General features: G+C 41.9%; 1 protein-coding gene across 1 annotated transcript; it reads right to left on the bottom strand.

Moving 5' to 3' along the window:
• Positions 1-7,098: 7,098 nt before the first annotated feature.
• LOC121538249 (smoothelin) lies at positions 7,099-13,312 on the bottom strand. Its single transcript, XM_041846103.1, has 6 exons — positions 13,232-13,312; positions 12,218-12,398; positions 11,533-11,818; positions 11,304-11,418; positions 11,062-11,213; positions 7,099-7,807 (listed from the first exon to the last, which is right to left on the bottom strand). The coding sequence occupies exons 1-6, from the start codon at positions 13,310-13,312 to the stop codon at positions 7,483-7,485; spliced, it is 1,140 nt and encodes a 379-aa protein (XP_041702037.1). The 3' UTR covers positions 7,099-7,482.
• Positions 13,313-17,967: the final 4,655 nt, after the last annotated feature.

Raw genomic sequence — 17,967 nt, forward strand, 5'->3', positions numbered from 1 at the left:
TCATACATACATTTTGCATATAATAAATTTAGCTTGGATTGAATATCTCTTGATTATGTTTTCTCTTATTCCAATACCAGATTTGAATTACGCAAATTCTAACAATACTCTTAGCCTTTTTCATAATTGGTCCTAGGTCTTTTGCCTAATATCCTTCAGTCACTAGGAGTGTTACAGTGGGGAGAAAAAGTATTTGATACACTGCCGATTTTGCAGGTTTTCCTACTTACAAAGCACGTAGAGGTCTGTAATTTTTATCATAGGTACACTTCAACTGTGAGATACAGAATCTAAAACAAAAATCCATAAAATTACATTGTATGATTTTTAAGTAATTAATTTGCATTTTATTGCATGACATAAGTATTTGATCACCTACCAACCAGTAAGAATTCCGGCTCTCACAGACCTGTTAGTTTTTCTTTAAGAAGCCCTCATGTTCTCCACTCATTACCTGTATTAACTGCACCTGTTTGAACTCGTTACCTGTATAAAAGACACCTGTCCACACACTCAATCAAACAGACTCCAACCTCTCCACAATGGCCAAGACCAGAGAGCTGTGTAAGGACATCAGGGATAAAATTGTAGACCTGCACAAGGCTGGGATGGGCTACAGGACAATAGGCAAGCAGCTTGGTGAGAAGGCAACAACTGTTGGCGCAATTATTAGAAAATGGAAGAAGTTCAAGATGACGGTCAATCATCCTTGGTCAGGGGCTCCATGCAAGATCTCACCTCGTGGGGCATCAATGATCATGAGGAAGGTGAGGGATCAGCCCAGAACTACACGGCAGGACCTGGTCAATGACCTGAAGAGAGCTGGGACCACAGTCTCAAAGAAAACCATTAGTAACACACTACTCCGTCATGGATTAAAATCCTGCAGCGCACGCAAGGTCCCCCTGCTCAAGCCAGCGCATGTCCAGGCCCATCTGAAGTTTGCCAATGACCATCTGGATGATCCAGAGGAGGAATGGGAGAAGGTAATGTGGTCTGATGAGACAAAAATAGAGCTTTTTGGTCTAAACTCCAATCGCCGTGTTTGGAGGAAGAAGAAGGATGAGTACAACCCCAAGAACACCATCCCAACTATGAAGCATGGAGGTGGAAACATCATTCTTTGGGGATGCTTTTCTGCAAAGGGGACAGGACGACTGCACCATATTGAGGGGAGGATGGACGGGGCCATGTATCGCGAGATCTTGGCCAACAACCTCCTTCCCTCAGTAAGAGCATTGAAGATGGGTCGTGGCTGGGTCTTCCAGCATGACAATGACCCGAAACACACAGCCAGGGCAACTAAGGAGTGGCTCCGTAAGAAGCATCTCAAGGTCCTGGAGTGGCCTAGCCAGTCTCCAGACCTGAACCCAATAGAAAATCTTTGGAGGGAGCTGAAAATCCGTATTGCCCAGCGACAGCCCCGAAACCTGAAGAATCTGGAGAAGATCTGTATGGAGGAGTGGGCCAAAATCCCTGCTGCAGTGTGTGCAAACCTGGTCAAGACCTACAGGAAACGTATGATCTCTGTAATTGCAAACAAAGGTTTCTGTACCAAATATTAAGTTCTGCTTTTCTGATGTATCAAATACTTATGTCATGCAATAAAATGGAAATGAATTACTTAAAAATCATACAATGTGATTTTCTGGATTTTTGTTTTAGATTCCGTCTCTCACAGTTGAAGTGTACCTATGATAAAAATTACAGACCTCTACATGCTTTGTAAGTAGGAAAACCTGCAAAATCGGCAGTGTATCAAATACTTGTTCTCCCCACTGTATGTGAGGTTCTGTTCCTGGTATCTCAAACCAGGTCTGTATAATATCAGATCCTGGAGCATCTTGTACTTCCATTGCTGCCCCTTCTTTCCCTGTTACAAAACTTCTTCATTATCTCTTGTACTGGCGGTTATATGTTCCCTATCCAGTATACATTTGCTGTTTTCTCTGTAGTCATCATCATCTGTGGATGTATACCTTCCTGATCTATTATTACTCCTTCCGATGTGCATTTGATTTGGATGCCCATTCTACACAGTGCATCTCTTCCTAATAAATTAACTGGAGTGTGTTCTGATACTAAAACAGGTAACTTTTCCTCCTGCTTCTAGTTTTACTGGAACTGTCATAGGTATTAGCTGCATTTGTCCCGAACATCCTACTGTCTTTGCATATTTGCTTGGCATGTGGAGGTGAGAGGCATAATTTGGACTTACACATGAGTAAGTTGCTCCAGTATCTATCATCATGGGTGTGCCTCTGTTATTCACCTGAACCTGCAGCATAGGTTCTTCATCAGCTTGCATAGTTACTGCCACTAGCTGACCCTCCCCTTTAGGATTCCCTGAGCATCCCTAGTATCCCTGATTTGGTCCTCCCCACGGGTTCACTGGGCCCTGTGGAGCCTGTGTCTGAGACTGCTGCCATGCATCTGAGCTGGTGCCATTTCTTTCCCAAATTGCCCTGTTGTGGTTGCCTAGGCAGCCACGGGTTGGTAGGACAATTCCTTCTTGTATGTCCTGATTGATTGCACCCCCAACGAACACCTGGAGGCCCTCTTGGTCCTCCATTTTGGTGTGTCTGCTGCTGTGGTTGGTGCCCTTGATTTTTGGGTCTGTTTCTATTATTTCTGTTTTGCCACTGTCCAGGGGATTGTTGCGTGTACACATTCACTACTGGTGCGGCAGGAGCTCTTTGGCCCTGCTGTTGAGGCGGTGGTTGTGGGCATCCCTGGGTGACAGGTGCCATGGTGCCCTCTTCTGGCGCTGATGGAGTGATACATGGGGCTTGTGTTTATTTTTTGTCCTTTCTTGTCAGCTCTTCCAGCTGCATCTGTGTCAGTTTTCTCTGAATGTCTCTCCCTTGCATTAATCAGTTAAATTAGACATTGAACTTGAACGCTGTACGAATCCTGGATCTAGCTGACGAACAGTTTTTTGTATAGAGAGCTCAGAAATGCTGTGTATCTAAGTAACATTTTGTCTCCTTATTTTACATGGTGAAAAGTTTTCATGGGCACACAATCCAAAATAATAAATGAGATTGAAAAAAAGAATGCTTCTAACCAAAAGAGTCACCTTACCTTCATACTGTACTTAAAACCTAAATCAACACTGTCATTAAAGTGGTTCTTCAAAAATTATGCATAATACTTTTTGGATGCGCATTTGGTGTCGAGCTAATTAATTATACCATGATATTTTCACACATCATCATCTGATCCATGAAATAATTTTCCGAATGACGAGCCAAGTGACGAACAGCTATTGTAATAGCGCATGCAATGCAACAACAGCCCAAGTGTTGGAAAAAGGTGCGCGAGGAATGTAAATAATATTTTGGTGTCTCATTAGTTACGTCGGTGAAGACAGTTGTGCCTGGATCCACATTGCATCTAATACCCCTAACGAATTGAGGTTGATCATCTATTGTTGTCTGCTTGATTTACAACAGGGTCTTATTAGATTTAACAGAGAAAGCATCAAGTTAATGAGTTCATGTTTTCATATGTTTTTGTGCCTCGGATTGGACACTGAGTCTACTATGCGCAATTGTGTAGGATAGACTATAGAGTAGCACAGTATGAGTCATAATACCCATAAAACCTAGAGGTCAAACAGGGAAATGTTTCCAATCGTTTTTCACCATTAAGCTATCCCATAGGGGATTTTGGAAACACTTAAAATAAGGGCTGTGTTTTGTGTAGGCTTACCCTTGTCCGAAAGAGATTTACATAATAATAATATGCCATTTAGCAGACGCTTTTATCCAAAGCGACTTACAGTCATGCGTGCATACATTTTTGTGTATGGGTGGTCCCGGGGATCGAACCCACTTCCTTGGCGTTACAAGCGCCGTGATCTACCAGCTGAGCTACAGAGGACATGGTTATCAAAACGTCACGCCAGGGTAAGCCTACACGAAACACAGTCCTAAGCCTATGTGGTTTTATAGGGGGAGTTATGGGCCAATTTGCATATATTCACTTTTATTCTTCTAATACACATGTGAAACTGCATAAAAATCATTTTTATTTTGGTTTCAAACCATTTTGGAATTTTGATCCCAATGTCAAACATTGGCCCCATTATTTATAGAAAGACCCTTACAGACAGACGTTCAATGTCTACTATGATGGTAAAGGTTTATCTTGAATTTGTGTAACAGTACGAGAAATTCTGAGGTGCTGAACTGCTAATAAGTTATGTATTTCAAGGCTGCTAGTGGTTAGCTAGTAGGGGTAAGCCAGGTGTGTAAAAGAGGCTACGCTAAAAGTTTCTTTTTTTTTTTGCTGTGCCAAAATATTCTTTCAAAAACAATAGGAACGCTTTCCCAACATGACTTCGTCAAATTCGGGTAAAATATACATTTCATTGCATTTTCTTTTCACTTCAGCCTGGACTGTGATCCGGCTCATCTGAGTGAGTGTATGGCGTCATGTTTTGGTTTAGTGTCTGCTCTGCTACGTGCAGATCCACCTGGTTGCAGCGATAGAGAAATCCACCGACATCCACCAGGTAAGAACATGGTGCGACTTTCTGTAGGCACCTGCCCAGCCTCCAAAGTCCTGTGTGGTCTCCCGGCAGTGGGTTTCATCCTTATTGTCTCACCCACCTCCAGCTCTGGTAGGTCTCAAGCATTCCGGTCGTAGAAGCACTTAGCAAGCTGCTTTCTGTAGGGAAGTTGTCGGTGACGCCAACCACGACCTAGGGCTCAAGTAGCTTTTTGGCTATGGGGATGGGAGTCTTCAGACGTCTCGACAGAAGGACTTTGCATTGGGCTGCTGTCCATGTTTTCGGCGGGTGTGTTCTGCCACCGTAAGATGGCTTTCCAGGGGTTGTGTCCGTCATGCAAGGCCTTGTGTAACAGGTTTTTTGCAACCTTGACAGCTGACTCTGCCTTGCCTTTTGCCTTTGGGTGCCTTTGAAAGGAGGTCATGTGGTCAAACTCCCATTCTGAGGTGAAACACTTGAACTGTGCAATGAATTATGTGCCATTGTCTGTGATGACCTTGTCAGGCTGGCCTTGCCTTGCGAATTGTGCCTTGCAGCGCTTTATGACTGTCTCTGCAGACAAGTCAGGGAGCAGTTCAATCTCCCAAAAGTCAGAGTAGTGATCAACGATGAGAAGATCGTCCTTTTGTCTGTGACTGAATAAGTCCATGCTGACGATCTGCTAGGGCCTTGTGGGCAATTCTTGCAACATCATGGTTTCATTTTGCTGTTCATGAGCATGCTCATTGCATGTGGTACAGCTGATGACAAAGTCTTTCATTTCTGCCTGCATGTTTGGCCAGTATAATGTTTTGCGTGCTTGGCGGGAGCATGCATCACCTCCAATGTGACTGGAGTGTGTGCGGGTAAGCATCTCTTGATGTAGTGATTTGGGGATAATGACCTTCTGATCTCTGAACAAGATTGCCATTTTTTGCCGATCTCGTCTTGAAAGGTCCAGTATTCTCTCACTGTGAAAGGGGTCTCCTATTAGTTGTTCCTGCTGTAGGGAGCAGATGGCATGTCGCTGACAGGCACTGCTCAGAGTGTTGCTGATGTACATCTCTGTTCCTGGCTTGTAGATTACCTTCAGGCTGTAGTTTTGCAGTCAGGAGCATGCTTTGAAGCCTTTTGGGCACGTTGGGGAGAGGTTTGTGATCAGTTTCAGTGGTGATCAGCTCAAGTAGGGATGGAAGCGCTGGCAGGAGAAGATGATGCTGAGGCACTCTTTTTCAATTTGCGTATAGTTTTGTTCGGTGGGGGTGAGATCTCTCGAGGCAAAGTGGTTCTTCAACCAGCGATGGGCTGGCCTTCCTGCATGAGGCAGCATCCAAGTCCACTTTGGCTGGAGTCGCTCTGGATTGTGACAGGCTTCATAACGTTGTATTAGTGCAACACTGGCATGGATGAGGGAAGGGATTTCATCTTCTGCACCGAGGCTTCGTGTTTGGGTAGCCAATGCCATGCTGTCTCTTTGTCCCGCAGCCATCACAGAGGCTCACAGACTGCTGACAGGTGTGGAACTTTGTGAGATAGTTTGCAAAGCTGAGGAGACACTGCACTGCTTTTGCATCAGTCGGGTTTGGCATGTCGAGGATCGCTCTTACTTTCTCTGGGTCCGGCTTCAGGCCTTTGCGCTGAGAAAATGTGGCCATGGTGGACCCCGTTTCGTTCGATTTGCTTCTGTTTAAGAAACATTTTGCAACAGAATCAGCTAAATGAATACACCCCTGATCACCCGCACACACAGTTCATTTTCATAGCAGCCAACAATCTTTTCTTGTTTTTCACAAATGTTTGTAAATAAAGTAAATGTAAACAAACACTATATAGCCTCAAAACATGGTTAAAACTATCATTTTAAAATACCGGATGGTCAGTCCTTGCATCCATAGCTCTGTCTATGAATTTGAAAGTGGTTACATTTCTCCAGCTCCATCCCTCAGCTTTTTATGGAAACAGGGGCAGGGAATTCGCTTGGTTATTGTTTCAACTGCTAATTCCACTTTAAAGGATGCCTGGGTAATGCCAAAATGTCACCAATGTTTCAACTTCAATCAATTATTTCTCAATTATGCTCTAAGATACAAATGTAAAATAGAGGTCAATAACCCTTCCTCCAAAGGACCCTTTTATGGATAAAATTGAATGAAAATCCAAAAAATCATGGTTCGAATCCAGGCTCTGTCGTAGCTGGCCATGACCGGGAGACTCATGGGGCGGCGCACAATTGGCCCAGCATCGTCCGGGGTAGGGAAGGGAATGGCCGCCAGGGATGTAGCTCAGTTGGTAGAGCATGGCGTTTGCAACGCCAGGGTTGTGGGTTCGATTCCCACAGGGAATGAAAAATATAAATAAAAAATGATGTATGCACTCACTAACTGTAAGTCGCTCTGGATAAGAGCGTCTGCTAAATGACTAAAATGTAAATGTATTTTTTTGGGTTCTACTTTTCTGAGGAATCACCCATCATCATTGTCATAAATCATTAGTTTTTCTATTCAAGATAGATCACCATGAACCCAAGGGCCATGAATAACTTTATCCATAATAAGAAGATACATGGGTGGTCTGTCTGATGAATAAATCAAAAGAATACATAATAATACACATTGACGTTTAATGTTCCTGCGCACAAACATCCACAACACACATGATAATGAAATTGGGAAAAAAACACAGCATGTTAAATAATGTTTAAAATATCACAACAGGTTAGAATTTACACACATTGTTGGAATCTGAGCATAATTCCAAACCTTCAGTAAGCCAGCTTTTGAATACACAGTAGTAATGTGTCACTCTTTAAAAAATGATGCTCATATATGCTACACACACACTCGTGTTGAACACTGTAAGACTCTACTTCATGATGTAGCTTATTTGAAAAGTCTTTCTGAATCTCTCTCCTTTGGTCTTTTCAATTTATCTTTAGTATTAGCTTAAGCCTGTGCTTCAACTAACACTACAACTTCTCTTTCCTCTCTCTATTTCTCTTTATCTCCCTCCACCGCTGAGCTCTCCTTGCTTTCTTTCTCTTTACCATCTTTCCCTTTGTTCTCCCCCCCCTCGCTCTCCTCCTCTTTTTTCTCTGTAATGGTTTCTACCTCTCCGTCTGTCATCCTTTCACTCTTATTTTCCTCTGATGTGTCCTTCTTCTCCTCTTCTTCCTTGTCCTTCTTCTCTTTCTCTATTTTGGAGAGGTGATGACAGAGGGCCTGGACGTAGGTGAACACACACATAGGATCCGGTCTGTTCCCCATCAGGATCATATCACCAACCTCCAACAGGGGGTAGCAGTCAGCCATGGTCCTGAGAGAGAGAGAGGGAGAAACATGGTATAGAGGAGACGGACCCACTGGTTGCCCTCTAGGTTACAGAGAGCTAGTAGTCCCATCCACCAAACTACCAGGTGTGAAACAGGGAAGGGACTCAGGGGGTATGCTAATTTGGTATAGAGCAGACCTAATTCACTCTATTAAATTAATCAAAAGAGGAACATTTGGCTAGAAATTCAAAAGGAAATTATCTCAACAGAGAAAAATGTCCTCCTGTGTGCTAGAAGACAGCTTCTCCATCCTGGAGGGGGAAATCAATCATTTCCAGACCCAGGGACATGTACTAGTCTGTGGCGACCTAAATTGAATTGGACAAGAACCTGACACCCTCAGCACACAGGGGGACAAACATCTACCTGGAGGTGACAGCATTCCCTCCCCCATATGCCCCCCTAGGCACAACCACAACAACATAACCAACAAAATGGGTCACAACTCCTGCAGCTCTGTTGCACGCTGGGTATGTACATAGGCAATGGTAGGCTTCGAGGGGACTCCTATGGTAGGTACACCTATAGCTCATCTCTTGGCAGTAGTACTGTAGACTACTTTATCACTGACCTCAACCCAGAGTCTCTCAGAGCGTTCACAGTCAGCCCACTGACACCCCTATCAGACCACAGCAAAATCAGTCTACTTGAACAGAGCAATACTCAATCATGAGGCATCAAAGCCAAAGGAACTGAATAATATTAAGAAATTCTATAGATGGAAGGAAAGTATTGTCGAAACCTACCAAAAAACTATTAGGCAACAACAAATTCAATCCCTTTTAGACAACTTCCTGCACAAAACGTTCCACTGTAATAGTGAAAGTGTAAACTTGGCAGTAGAAAACCTAAACAGTATATTTGACCTCTCAGCTTCCCTATCAAATCTAAAAATATCTAACAGAAAACCAAAGAAAAGTAACAACAATGACAAATGGTTTGATGAAGAATGCAAAAACCTAAGAAAGAAATTGAGAAACCTATCCAACCAAAAACATAGAGACCCAGAAAACCTGAGCCTACGCCTTCACTATGGTGAATCACTAAAACAATACAGAAATAAACTATGGAAAAAGAAGGAACAGCATAAATGATAAAATATACAGACCACAAATTCCAATTGGCTATACTTAAACTCTTTAACATCATCCTTAACTCTGGTGTCTTCCCCAATATTTGGAACCAAGGACTGATCACCCCAATCCACAAAAGTGGAGACAAATTTGACCCCAATAACTACCGTGGGATATGCGTCAACAGCAACCTTGGGAAAATCCACTGCATTATCATTAGACAGCAGACTAGTTCATTTCCTCAGTGAAAACAATGTACTGAGCAAATGTCAAATTGGCTTTTTGCCTAATTACCGTATGACAGACCACGTACTCACCCTGCACACTCTAATTGACAAACAAACAAAACAAAACAAAGGCAAAGTCTTCTCATGCTTTGTTGATTTCAAAAAGGCTTTTGACTCAATTTGGCATGAGGGTCTGCTATACAAATTGATGGAAAGTGGGGTTGGGGGGAAAACATACAACATTATAAAATCCATGTACACAAACACCAAGTGTGCGGTTAAAATTGGCAAAAAACACCCACATTTCTTTCCATAGGGCTGTGGGGTGAGACAGGGATGCAGTTTAAGCCCCACCCTCTTCAACATACATATCAACAAATTGGCGAGGGCACTAGAACAGTCTGCAGCACCCAGCCTCACCCTACTAGAATCTGAAGTCAAATGTCTACTGTTTGCTGATGATCTGGTGCTTCTGTTACCAACCAAGGAGGGCCTACAGCAGCCCCTAGATCTTCTGCACAGATTCTGTCAGACCTGGGCCCTGACACTAAATTTCAGTAAGACAAAAATAATGGTGTTCCAAAAAAAGGCCAGTTGCCAGGACCACAAATACAAATTCCATCTAGACACCATTGCCCTAGAGCCCACAAAAAACTATACATACCTCGGCCTAAACATCAGCGCCACAGGTAACTTCTACAAAGCTGTGAACGATCTGAGAGACAAGGCAAGAAGGGCCTTCTATGCCATCAAAAGGAACATAAAATTCGACATACCAATTAGGATCTGGCTAAAAATACTTGAATCAGTTATAGCACCCATTGCCCTTTATGGTTGTGAGGTCTGGGGTCCGCTCACCAACCAAGAACTCACAAAATGGGACAAACACCAAATTGAGACTCTGCATGCAGAATTCTGCAAACATATCCTCCGTGTACAACGAAAAATACCAAATAATGCATGCAGAGAAGAATTAGGCCGATACCTGCTAATGATCAAAATCCAGAAAAGAGCCGTTAAATTCTATAACCACTTAAAAGGAAGTGATTCCAAAACCTTCCATATCAAAGCCATCACCTGGATCTTGGAGAAGAGTCCCCTAAGCAAGCTGGTCCTGGGGCTCTGTTCACAAACACAAACAGACCCCACAGAGCCCCAGGACAACAACACAATTAGACCCAACCAAATCATGAGAAAACAAAAAGAGAACTACTTGACACATTGGAAAGAATTGACAAAAAAACAGAGCAAACTAGAATGTTATTTGGCCCTAAACAGAGCGTACACAGTGGCAGAATATCTGACCACTGTGACTGACCCAAACTTAAGGAAAGCTTTGTCTATGTACAGTCTCAGTGAGCATAGCCTTGCTATTGAGAAAGGCCGCCATAGGCAGACCTGGCTCTCAAGAGAAGACAGGCTATGTGCACACTGCCCACAAAATGAGGTGGAAACTGAGCTGCACTTCCTAACCTCCTGCCAAATGTATGACCATATTAGAGACACATATGTCCCTCAGATTACACAGATCCACAAAGAATTTGAAAACAAACCCAATTTTGATAAACTCCCTTATCTACTGGGTGAAATACCACAGTGTGCCATCACAGCAGCAAGATGTGTGACCTGTTGCCACAAGAAAAGGGCAACCAGTGAAGAACAAACACCATTGTAAATACAACCCATATTTATGTTTATTTATTTTCCCATTTGTACTTTAACTATTTGCACAGTGTTACAACACTGTATATATACATCATCTGAGTGTAATGTTTACTGTTAATATTTATTGTTTATTTCACTTTTGTTTACTATCTACTTCACTTGCTTTGGCAATGTTAACATACGTTTCCCATGCCAATAAACCCCTTAAATGAGAGAGAGAGAATTACTTTTCAACACACACTCAGACATAAACACACACACACAGCTTCGTACTCTGCTGTGTTGAAGGCCAGGGTGAAGTTCTTCTCTCTCTCAGATGCGTTCAGGGCTGAGAAGTCAAAAGCGTCTGGGAAGAAGCGATGGATGAGTGCACAGAACGCCAGCCCATCACACCATGAAGATGAGAAGTTCTCTATGGAAACGCCCTGGGAAAGAGAGGGTGGCAGGCAGGGTTATGGTTCCCCAGATGTCAGTTCTTATGTCTCTTGTGCACATGACCATGAACATCTCCTCACCTCATAGTTGCGTGTTTTGTTGGCACACCATGAAAGCACTTTCTGTTTGATTGATGCCCCGTTTGCCACAGCCATAGATGATCTCTGAAGTTTGAAGTTGCGGACAACCGGTGTCCTGAAAATAAGTCAAAAGACAAATACAATTCTTCCCATTAAAATGTTGTTATATTAATAAATGTTATATATTTAATTATACACATTGTGTCATATTACACATGTCAGAACTTACTCAGGTGCATTTTGCTGGAACTTTGCTATGATGTCATTTTTAGTGGACGCCCTGGCAGAGCGGGCAGAGTTCCGGGGTCGGACCACAGAGGGGGCTGCAGAGGATGGGGTAGAGGCGGTGGGATTCAAGCCACTCTTTCTTTTGGTCTTCGCTTGCTTCTCCACCTCCTTGCTTTTCTCTTTAACCTTTCCTCCTCCTGCCCCTTCCTTTTCTTTTACTGGTTTGCTCTTGTTCTCTGGTGCCTTCTCTCCCTTCCCTCCCTCTCCCTCTCCCTTCCCTCCCTTTCCCTTCTCTCCCTCTCCCTCTCCCTCTCCCTTCCCTCCCTCTCCCTCTCCCTCTCCCTCTCCCTCTCCCTTCCCTCCCTCTCCCTTCCCTGCCTTTATTTTTCTGTCTTTCCCCTTCTCTTCATCTCCTTTTCTCTTTTCTGTTTTCCCCTCTTCTATCTTTCCTCCCTTCCCCTCTTTCCTGGCATTATTTTCTCCCCCCTTCTCTTTGTCCTCTTTCAGCTCCTTCTTTTTCTCAATCTCTCCATTCTTGACCACCTCTTGCCCCTGTCTATTCTTGTCCTCCTCCTTCTCTCTCCCCCCCTTCTTCTCTCCGTTCACCACTTTGGGATCTTCTGCTTCTCCGGTGTCTGCACCATAACACGGCCCCTCCTCACCCTTACAAGCTTCTTCACCATTACCCTTATTGGTGTCGGTTACTGGCTGAGACTCCTCTATGTTTCCAATGCTAGCCCCTGCTGCCTGTTCTGGAGCTTTCTCCCTATTAGACCCTGACTTGACCCCATGACCTTCCACTGTGTCTCCCGCCAGGTGCTCTCTCTTAGGGGGGTCACACTCCTGCACTGGAGCTTCTCTCTCTGTCTGAGAGACAAACCAGATATGATTACAATTGGCGATTATGAGCACTTGAGGTAGTTTGGTTAGGGTTATAGGACAGAACTGTTGTCAGAGACCTGATTTTAAATCAGTTGTTGAGGGGAGAGACTATGGTACATAGTTAAGTACTAAAATATGAAATTAGTCTGCTTCACTCCAGGGAATCCACATTGTTACTTAGGTGCTCAGAACACATGCCTCCGGCTGTACAGAGTTGTTTATTGCTGTAATATCACACACACGCTTATCATAATGTTTCATGGCTTTAATAAATTACAACTCAAACATATTACATGTTTATGTTGTTTTTATGTTATGCAAATATTCAACCTAATTTTAAGATATATAACATCGCAGATAATACAGTATGTTGGAATTATGTTATGTAAGTGCACTTGAGGAACTGTCCCAGGTGTCACTCCTGATCATGACTCAGGGTAGTGACTCATCAGTGGAAATAGGATAGACACACATGTTTGTGTGTGTGTGTGTGGTGTGTTGAGAGAGAGAGAGAGAGAAAGGCAGCAACATTCCTGTGTCAGAATTTGGCACAGGAACAGGTGTAGCCCAGCCATGACCACCACCAACCCCTCCCACTATCTTCGCTCCAAATACTAAATCGGACCACACCACAAATACATCTAACAACTCTGCCACCTCATTGTAAAGCTACATGGCTCATGTTGTATGTGTTTTTTTCTTCTTGAAAATGTGTGCATTTTTTTTCTGTAGATGTTTCAGGATTGTCTCTATGCATATTGTCTTGGGGTTGTCTGTATCTGTTTATGGGTGTGTTTCCTTCATCAACACACTCACACCTGATTGTTGTTGTTGTCCTCCATCTGGTTGGCTGTTGCATCGTTCCCAGAATCCTCCTGGTGGAGTGATACATCGTCCATGGTTTGGTGGACTTCCTTTGTCTGTTTGTCCAACTTCTTCTGAAACATTAAGTCAAATCAGACTCTTCCTTTCCAAGGTTATTGGATTGCTCCTGATCATTCAATATCTATGTTCATTCAATGTCCCTTCCATCAATCAGTGTAGCCTCAAAGTTCTGTTCTAGGAAGAAACCTCACTTGCTCTCTCATTCTCTCTATTGCTCTCTCTCTCCCTCTCTTTCTTTCTTTCTTTCTTTCTTTCTCTCTCTCTCTCTCTCTCTCTCTCTCTCTCTCTCTCTCTCTCTCTCTCTCTCTCTCTCTCTCTCTCTCTCTCTCTCTCTCTCTCTCTCTCTCTCTCTCTCTCTCTCTCTCTCTCTCTCTCTCTCTCTCTCTACCTCTCTGTCTATATCTCTCTGTCTATATCTCTCTGTCAGTGCTCTCTGGTGTGTGGTTAGTGAGTGCCTCCTGCCTTGCGAAGATTCCAAGCCACTTTATCTGACCTTTAGAACAACCTCCAGAAATAGAGCTAGTGACATCGGCACAGTCCTACAGCTGCTCTGGAAACCATGTTACACAGATATATACACACACAAACATGCATAAGTACACACATGTATACATGTGTGCAAATACACACATAGACAGACAGACACACACACACACACACACACACACACACACTCACTCATATAGTCTCAAGTCAAGCCCTAGCAAACAGATCTGCATAGTCGGGACTCTACTCAAATTAAATTGAATTCTTACCGAATGACCCCAATTGGCTATTTAATCTCAAAGTAAATGCAGTCATTCAGACATAAGAGTTAACAGAAATAGTAACAATCAATACAGTACACATACACCAACCAACAATCTTTCAACATACATGGAGTCCAAGAGACCAACACTTCCACGTACACATGCAGTGAATCTTTGATGTTGATAGAAGAGTGTGAGTTGCGTGGTAGGAGAGGTGCAGCCCTTACCTTGTGTGGTACCTATAGCCCTCTGGGTTCGCTGTGGTCACTGTGTCCTGCTCTGTCTCTCTCTCTTTCTCTCTCACTCTTTCTCTCTTTCTATTAAGTCAGTGTCTACTTCTGTCTGTCCTGTTTGTCTTAACACCTCTCTCTCTGTTTTTCTGTCTCTCAATATAGTGTTAATAAACTGCAGCGACCAGTGAGTCAGAAGGTGTGAATATATTCAGTCTCTCTTTCCTCTCTCTCTCTCTCTCTCTCTCTCTCTCTCTCTCTCTCTCTCTCTCTCTCTCTCTCTCTCTCTCTCTCTCTCTCTCTCTCTCTCTCTCTCTCTCTTTCTTTTTTCTTCAAAGCAGAATGTTAATGTCCTGTAATGTCCAACCAGATTTGTACCGATAGACAGTGGGGTCCATAATCAAATTGAAAATTATATTATTTTATACTAATACAAATGCTCAGAGAAAAATCAAAAAAATACATGGATCAAAATTATTACTCTAGCACTCTCTCCTTGCGAGGGTAACAACAGTCTTTTTCAACCCCCCAAAATTATGAGATTGGAGAATACGTTGGGAGGGATCTTAGACCATTCCTCCATACAGAATCTTTCCAGATCCTTGATATCCTTCATCTGCATTGTTGGTTAAGGGCTTGTAAGTAAGTATTTCATTGTAAGGTCTACACCTGTTGTATTCGGCGCATGTGGCAAATAAAATGTTGATATGATTTGAAAAATGTTGATTTTGTGGTCAACCATTTATTTGGGGATTTTGATTAGCGATTGGGGTTGCTGTCTTGCTGGAAGATCCACATCCTGATAATTTTTTGTTTTGTTGTTTTTCATCAGATATTATTGCTTATGGGTACCTTCATGTGTGTGTAAAATATTACTATTCTCAGATTTTTCTATTAATAGATTTTAGATACATTTTAGTGAAGTAAAATATTTTGGGGGGCAAAACGATATATACATGTATTCATTGTTTGGCTTAAATGGAATGTTTGTTTCCTGTATATTTAATATGTGGTTGTCTCACTTAGCTATCATAAGATGAATGCACTAACTGTAAGTCGCTCTGGATAAGAGCACCTGCTAAATGACTAAAATGTCAAACGTAAATGCAGTGTTGTAAAAAGTAGAGTAAAAATAAAGATAAAATACTACTTGAGTAAAAGTCTAAAAGTATCTGGTTTTAAATTTACTTAAGTACAGTGGTGGATAAAGTACTCAATTGTCATACTTGAGTAAAAGTACAAAGTAAAAGTAAATGCTATCCATCAAATTCCTTATATTAAGCAAACCAGACGGCACGATTTTCTGTTTTTTTAAATTTAAGGACAGCCAGGGGCACACTCCAACAATCAGACATAATTTACAAACACAGCATTTGTGTTTAGTGAGTCCCCCAGATCAGAGGCAGTAGGGATGACAACATATTATATTGACAGGTGTGTGAATTTGTCACGCCCTGACATAGAGTTGGTTAGTTGGTTTAGTCAGGGTGTGAATATCTATGTGTGGGAATTTCTATGTGGACATTCTATGTCATTGTATTTCTATGTTGGCCGGGTGTGGTTCCCAATCTGAGGCAGCTGTCGATCGTTGTCTCTGATTGGGGATCATACTTAGGTAGCCTGGTTGTGGGATCTTGTTTGTGTTCCTGTTAGGCTTGTTGTGTGTATAGCCCATAGGACTTCACGTTTTCGTTGTTTTGTTATTTTGTCAAGTGTTTATTCGTCTTAATAAATATGTACGCATATCACGCTGCACCTTGGTCTGACCCGTCTCTCAACGACCGTGACAGAATTGTACCATATTGCTGTCCTGCCTGAGCCTTCGAAATGTAACAAGTACTTTTGGGTGTCAGGGAAAATGTATGGGAGTACAAAGTACATATTTTCTTCAGGAATGAAGTGGAGTAAAAGTAAGTTGACAAAAATATTAATATTAAAGTAGGTTACAGATACCCCAAAAACGATTTACTTAAGTATACTTTGAAATATTTATACTTAGTTACTTTACATCACTATGTAAATGAACATGCACACTGTAATCATGTATATCAACGTGTGTCAAATATGTACGTTGAAACATTGTATGTTAAAAGCACTGTGTGTGTAACTAGTTCCACAGTCTTTATTGATGTTAAAATGCCAAAATAATAATGTGTAATTGAATGAACATATGAGACAAATTGAGCAAACACATCATTTCAAGTTGACTGAATTGTTGCCTACATTTTCTCAAGTTGGTAAGTTGGCCCAACTAAAATGTTTAAATTCAGGTAACTAAAATTGTATTTTGGAAAATAACAAGCGACTGGACGTTACCCCCAACTAACTTAAAGATGCACTATGCAGAAATCGCTCTGCCATTTCCTGGTTGCTAAAATTCTAATAGTTTGCCAGTAATTTCAGTTTATGTGACAAAACAAGCAAGTTTAGTGTAGAGAATCATTGTACCATCTAAACCGCTGTGAAATATATTTTCCATAACCTGAAATATTGTATTTTCAGCTGTTTGAAGCTGGTGTACAAAACCCAAAGTAAAAGACACAAAAACAAAACTTAAGAACAGGAAGCATAGAAATAGTGCACATAGAAAATATCTACCGCTTCTTAGACTTGCTTTAAATGAGAATGACATATCTATAACACACATTTTTATATGAATTTGGTCGGGTCGCCCAAAAAGTTAAATATTGCAGCTTTAACTTAGCTAACCTTAGCTAGCTGGCTGAAATACATTAACCAGCTAAAAGTCCATAAGCTTGCAAGCTAAATATCCATAGCTATCTAACTAGCTAGCTAACGTTATGTCATGGGCTTAAAAAAAGCTTGCGAAAGCAAAGGGGGATGAGCAAGCAACACGCAAATCCTGTTTCATTCATGTGAACTAACTTCGTAATTAAAGTTATTCAAGTTTTATTGAAATATGCTTCCACTCGCTAGTCAGTATTATTATCTTCTCTTATTCAGTGGCGATATTAGCATGTACAGTGAGGTTACCTGTATAAAAGACACCTGGGAGCCAGAAATCTTTCTGATTGAGAGGGGGTCAAATACTTATTTCCCTCATTAAAATGCAAATCAATTTATAACATTTTTGACATGCGTTTTTCTGGATTTTTTTGTTGTTATTCTGTCTCTCACTGTTCAAATAAACCTACCATTAAAATTATAGACTGATCATTTCTTTGTCAGTGGGCAAGCCTACAAAATCAGCAGGGGATCAAATACTTTTTTGCCTCACTGTAAATCTTGGTGGGGCAAACTCCCCAAATTGTTTTTTGATGCATGCCAGTAAAACCTCTACACAACACAACACAACACTAAATAATACATGAATTGCCCTATAACGGTGACAAATGGTGCCCTCAAACTGTTGGGCCTACATAAAGCTGTCCCAACAGCAGAACTTTCTTTTCAGCACCAAGGAGTGAATCCTTACCAGTGCTACACCTGGCTAACAGCGGAGCCTTGTCTGGCAGCGAAACAGTTAATTCAGCCTCATTAACTGCCTTTAAAAAAAACATACAGTGCATTCAGAAAGTATTCAGACCCCTTGACTTTTTCCACATTTTGTTACATTACAGCCTTATTCTAACATTTATTAAATTGTTTTTTTCCTCATCCATCTACACACAATACCCCATAATGACAAAGAAAAAACAGGTTTTTAGAAAAAAAAACTGAAATATGACA

This window comes from Coregonus clupeaformis, chromosome 3, assembly GCF_020615455.1.
Source record: "Coregonus clupeaformis isolate EN_2021a chromosome 3, ASM2061545v1, whole genome shotgun sequence".
NCBI classification, from domain to species: Eukaryota; Metazoa; Chordata; class Actinopteri; order Salmoniformes; family Salmonidae; genus Coregonus; species Coregonus clupeaformis.

Coding starts and splice junctions, on each gene's coding strand:
- LOC121538249 (XM_041846103.1), bottom strand. CDS start 13,312: ATGGACGATGTATCACTCCACCAGGAGGATTCTGGGAACGATGCAACA. Junction 11,214..11,303: donor ACAAAACACGCAACTATGAG/GTGAGGAGATGT, acceptor TCTCTTTCCCAG/GGCGTTTCCATAGAGAACTT. Junction 7,808..11,061: donor CTGGCCTTCAACACAGCAGA/GTACGAAGCTGT, acceptor TCTCTCTCTCAG/GACCATGGCTGACTGCTACC.